Source organism: Triticum dicoccoides, chromosome 2B (assembly GCF_002162155.2).
Source record: "Triticum dicoccoides isolate Atlit2015 ecotype Zavitan chromosome 2B, WEW_v2.0, whole genome shotgun sequence".
NCBI classification, from domain to species: Eukaryota; Viridiplantae; Streptophyta; class Magnoliopsida; order Poales; family Poaceae; genus Triticum; species Triticum dicoccoides.
In genome coordinates, this window is record NC_041383.1 from 26,327,704 (window position 1) to 26,332,665 (window position 4,962).

Consider the following 4,962-nt stretch of genomic DNA (forward strand, 5'->3'; position numbering starts at 1 on the left):
CCCCGACCTCCCAGATGACGATAAGATGTGCCATTCATAATCGTAACCACATGAAAATTGGTCAAGATCACGTGTTAGGAAGTCACGTTTTCCAGACTCAGAGATGGCCACGAAGTCCAATGCATGATCCTTTACACAATCGGCGATGTGTTTATGTTTAGACAAGTCACCAAGACCTCTGCTATTCCAAAACATGCCTCTCATGATGAACCATTTTTTTTGTTTAGAGACCTTTCCTTTCTTTGATGGGCGCCCTCTTTTCTTCACTGAATTAGACTTGTTCTTTCGTACCGATGCGACAAGCTCATATAACATAGTGCCACTTGTCGTAACCAGGTAGTTTTAGATTCGTTTATTCAAAATGTTTTATCTCTTAAACCGTGCGTCCAAATCTCGAACCTTTTCACCTTTTGGATTCCTCGCACCGAGATCTTCAAAACTAGATCCCATGTTGATAGGTTTTGATGAACTGTTTTCATGAAAAAACCGGACGAAAAAACCGAACCGGGAGCATGATTTTTTCCCTTTCCGAAAGAGGCACGCCTGTGCCTCTCGCGAACCACAACCATGCCTCTCGTGGAAGCAAAACTGTACCTCTCCCGGAAGGAAAAAACATGTTTTTTTTCGTTCCCGAGGAGGCACGGCCGTGCCTCTCACGAAAGCACGTCCATGCCTCTCGCAGAAGCAAAACTGTGCCTCTTGTGAAAGAAAAGAAAACAAAAAACGTGTTTTTTTGGTTTCCGAGAGGCACGGCCATGCCTCTCGCGGAAGAAAAATAACAGAAAACACGTTTTTTTCCGTTTCCGAGAGGTAGGGCTGTGACTCTCGCGAAAGTACAACCATGCCTCTCGCAGAAGCAAAACTGTGCCTTTCGCGGAAGGAAAAAAACAGAAAACACTTTTCTTTTCATTTCCAAGAGGCACGGCCGTGACTCTCGCGAAAGCAAAACCATGACTCTCGTGAAAGGAAAAAACGCATTTTTCGTGGGTAAAAATTTTGATTTTTTTGTCCAAAAGTTCCTGAAGACGGGTGGAAAACCGAAACGTCGAAAAACCCAAAAAAAAAACGTTTCGACAGCCGAAAACGCGTGCGAAAAATAAAAATAAAAAACAAAATTCAAAAGGAGCGTCCAGAGTGCGACACGTGGTGGACGGTTGGGAGCGCATCAAGTGATGCTGATTGTTACAAGGCTTCCGAAGGAGCGCTCGTTAATTAGTTGCTCCCGCCATGAGCCTAGTCTCGTAGTCGTAAGCAAAGTGCGTCTTTCCCTAAAAAAAAGGCAAAGTGCGTCTTAACGAACGAGTAGAAGCCATTGGAGGATGCTGCCGTGGCGCCGAATGCCCGAATCAGCATGATATTATGTGTACAACTGTAGATATCACCTTCGCGTCCAACTGAAGCAGGGGGGCGGCCAGTTGAGTCTGATGGAGAGAACAGCAGCATGTACATACCAGCCGGCGCCAGGATTACAAATTCATAATCCAACGTTAAGCGCTAGCATCGCGATCTCGTGCATCCAAAGCAGTGCGCGCCACTTGATGCATCGAGAACTGGTTTGGTTACTGTACCGAGCCGGTTCACTGTAATGAACTGGTTTTCTCTATTTTATATTTTGACCAATTTTTTAAAATTTCTCCACATATTTCAAAAAAATTGCAACTATTTTATTAAATTGTGAACAAATTTGAAAAGGAAACATGTTTTGAAATTTAGAACATTTTAAAAAAACACAAACATGTTTTGTAATTCCCTAGCATTTTTCAAAAATGCAAACACTTTTTGAATTTATTAATAAAATTTTGAAATGGAAATAATTTTCAATTTGCAAACAAAATTTAACAAAAGAAGCATTTTCTGAAATCATGTAATTTTTTGGAAAAACGCACGCCTTTTTGAATTTATGAACAGAATTTGAAAACAGGATTTTTTTTCAATAACACATCATTTTTTGAATTCTGAAGAAAATATAAAATCAGGTAAATTTTATTAAGTTCTGAACAATTTACAAAAAATGCTGCGCCCTTCGATCCATATTATTTGTTGCACAAACATGAATATTTTTCGGGGGAGGGGGGGGGAGGGGGATGGGTGGGAAACTAAAAAGGATAAAAAGATGAAACAAAAACGAAATAAAAATGAGAAAGAAAAAGGAAAAATGTTTAAGGAACCTTATAGAAAGTTCTCAAAACCAATAAAATTGGACAAAAACCTGCTAACAGAAGCTTCCCAAAACTGGAATGAACGAGAATAGGTTAAATGGGGAAGCCCAGTGCCCTTTCCGTTGAGACCATGTTTCTTCATTGCATGCCATATACGGAGGGAGGAAGATCGCAAGGGTAACGGAGCAGGTCGGCCATGAGCCTACTCTTAGCTGGCCGATGGGTGTTCGGAGCGGCTGAGCGAACAAGATGGGCGGCACAGTGACGGCGTTTCAGGGCAGACGCAGCGGAGGGAGAGTGGTTCTGTGGGTTTTCCTCCCACCGGAGGTTCTCGCGGGGCTCGTCTCCGACGAGGAGTTTATGAGCGTTGAAAGCACGACCACAACATGACCAAGCAAGCTGATTCTTACCGTGCATGCCTTTTTCCTTTTAAAAAGGTTGTGGACTATGTCCCAATATTTGTTGTAGCTGTCCGTTACCATAGCGCGACCCGGTTTGTTGTAGCTGTCCGGCTACTGTAGCAACCCGGTCCACCGTGGCGGTCTGGTTGCTGTAGCGACCCGTTCACTGTACCGAACCGGACACAATAGTGAGTCAGTTTTTTCTATTTTGATAATTTTCCCAAAAAACGCGCACATTTTTTAGATTTTCCAAAAGCCTAAATAATTTCTGAATTTGTGAACATCTTTTTGAAATTTAGAAAAAAAAAATTAAAACAATGATTTAACTACTTGAACAGATGGATTTAGTCCTTTCCTTCGGGTAACATTTTCTCCGGGTACCACCGGTCCCCAAATATTTTTTGATTTTATGAACAAAATGTGGAAACGGCGAATTTTTAAAAAACACAAACACTTTTTAAATTTTGCAAAGAAAATTTAATAACAGGAACATTTTCTGAAATTCAGAACATTTTTTTGAAAAACATGAGCATTCATTGAAATTTCCGAACATTTATTGAAAGACAAAATTAAACTTTGAAAAGAAAAGGTATTAAGGAACGAGTAGAAGCCATTGGATGATGTGTACAACTGTAGACATCACTTTGGCGTCCAACTGAAGCAGGGGGGCGGCCAGTTGAGTCCGATCGAGAGAACAGCAGTGATCTCGTGCTGTTACAAATTCATAATCCTACGTTAAGCGCTGGCCACGTGATCTCGTGCGTCCAAAGCAGTGCACGCCACTTGATGCATGGATGGATCCCTATCTAGAACAAATTATATAGGAAATCCCGTATGAATCCATAATGACATGCAGCTAGCAGTTGCATGGGTACGTAGGCACGCCATGATACGGCATTGACATTTTGCTCTTTTGTTTTTTGCGGGGGGTGATAAAGGCATTGACTTGACTAGCACACCCTTCTGGATTGTGTCTATAAATATAGTCCCCATGTTTGTTCTTGGAGGAGAAAAACAGACAAGCAGCCATAGCCTTCCCTGCAAAGGTCTACCACACAAACATACTCCCAACTAGCTACGCACCCATCCCTCTCAAAACAAGATGTCGACGGTGAAGGTTGGCATGTTTGGCGGGTCAAAAGGTGATGTCTGCGACATCACCGGATTGTCAAGTTTTGCACCGTCAAGCCTGAGGAGCATGGAGATTTGGAGCACACCGGGGCATGAAGGGGTCATCAACGCCATACGCTTCACCTTCGTCGACACCAAAAACAATACAATCCCGGTAGGTCCGTGGGGCACCCCGCTCCGTGGTCAGAAAAGCCAGGTACTCCATCCATGTCAAAATACACTTCTCCGTCATAATTAATACTTAACCAATGTACATTGCGGGGTTAATTTCTTCATTCATGGGTGAATTATTTCTTGTGATCATGCTTGCAGACTATTCACTTGACAAATGTGCGTGTCATCGAGCTCTCCGGCTACACCAATGGCCAATACATCACCTCACTCTCCTTCCGCACCACCGACGCCCCAAGGCATCATGGACCATTCGAAAAAGTGAGGCCAGCAACTGGATCCGACACTTATTTCCGCGTCCCTCTCATGCATGGCTCTATCGTGGCCTTCTGCGCCCAAGCCGACGACTACCTCAGCGCCATTGGTGCCTATATCAAGAACTGAGCCCTCATATGCGTATATACCCAGCCTGGCTGGTCACTCTATATATGTGTGTGTGTGTACATGTGTGTCGTTGTTCGATAACACGGTGGCCCCGTCGGTCAAAACGTGCAAGCTACCCAGCCTAGCTGGTAACTATAGGTGTGTGCATGTGCTTGGTCGTGTGATGTTTAATATGATGTGTGTGATGTTTGATGTATTGGTTAAGCTTGTAATAAAAAGTTTCGGAAACTAAGTAACTTCTGGACAACAAGGAATCCTGCTGGTATTGCATATGCAACTTTTCTTAGAACCTAGAATTGCACCCGTCTAGCATGAATGGAGATCCGACCACATTCTAGAAAGTTGGGCCGCTTATGTACTTAGTATTAATCTTCTTGGAGACTTCATAAGCTGACATTGACGCAAGTTATGTGGGCCTCGTTGGACAGCTAGATTCCCTTTGGTCCACCTACGCAATCAAGCATGTGTGACACCGTGTGGCGTGACATTTGCACGCTATAGCTAGGTGAATCCTGTTGCTCAAAACAAAAGCTAGGGGAATCCTATTTTATGTTCATATAAAGGCAAATAAGAAAATCTACACCGATTGATAAGATTGTCTTTTCTTATGTATTTTTACATCATCTAGAAAAGTCATATGGTACAAAATGATGAAATTATCTTATCTTTATTTCTAGGAGATTATCTCTTAGCTAAGAGCATACAATGTTTTTTCG

The 4,962-nt window shown here is 42.7% G+C and overlaps 1 protein-coding gene across 2 annotated transcripts in view; it reads left to right on the top strand.

Annotated features, from left to right (window-relative positions):
- LOC119366913 overlaps positions 1-4,457 on the top strand; it is a 53,686-nt gene extending 49,229 nt beyond the window's left edge. The window contains exons 1-2 of one of the 2 annotated variants that reach the window (XM_037632592.1): positions 3,590-3,887; positions 4,004-4,457. In XM_037632592.1, the coding sequence (XP_037488489.1) occupies positions 3,663-3,887; positions 4,004-4,246 (468 nt within the window). In that variant the 5' untranslated portion in view covers positions 3,590-3,662 and the 3' untranslated portion in view covers positions 4,247-4,457. Of the gene's footprint in view, positions 1-3,589; positions 3,888-4,003 lie in introns of those variants that run through there. The other variant, XM_037632593.1, reaches the window with a different exon arrangement.
- The last annotated feature ends 505 nt before the right edge of the window (positions 4,458-4,962 follow it).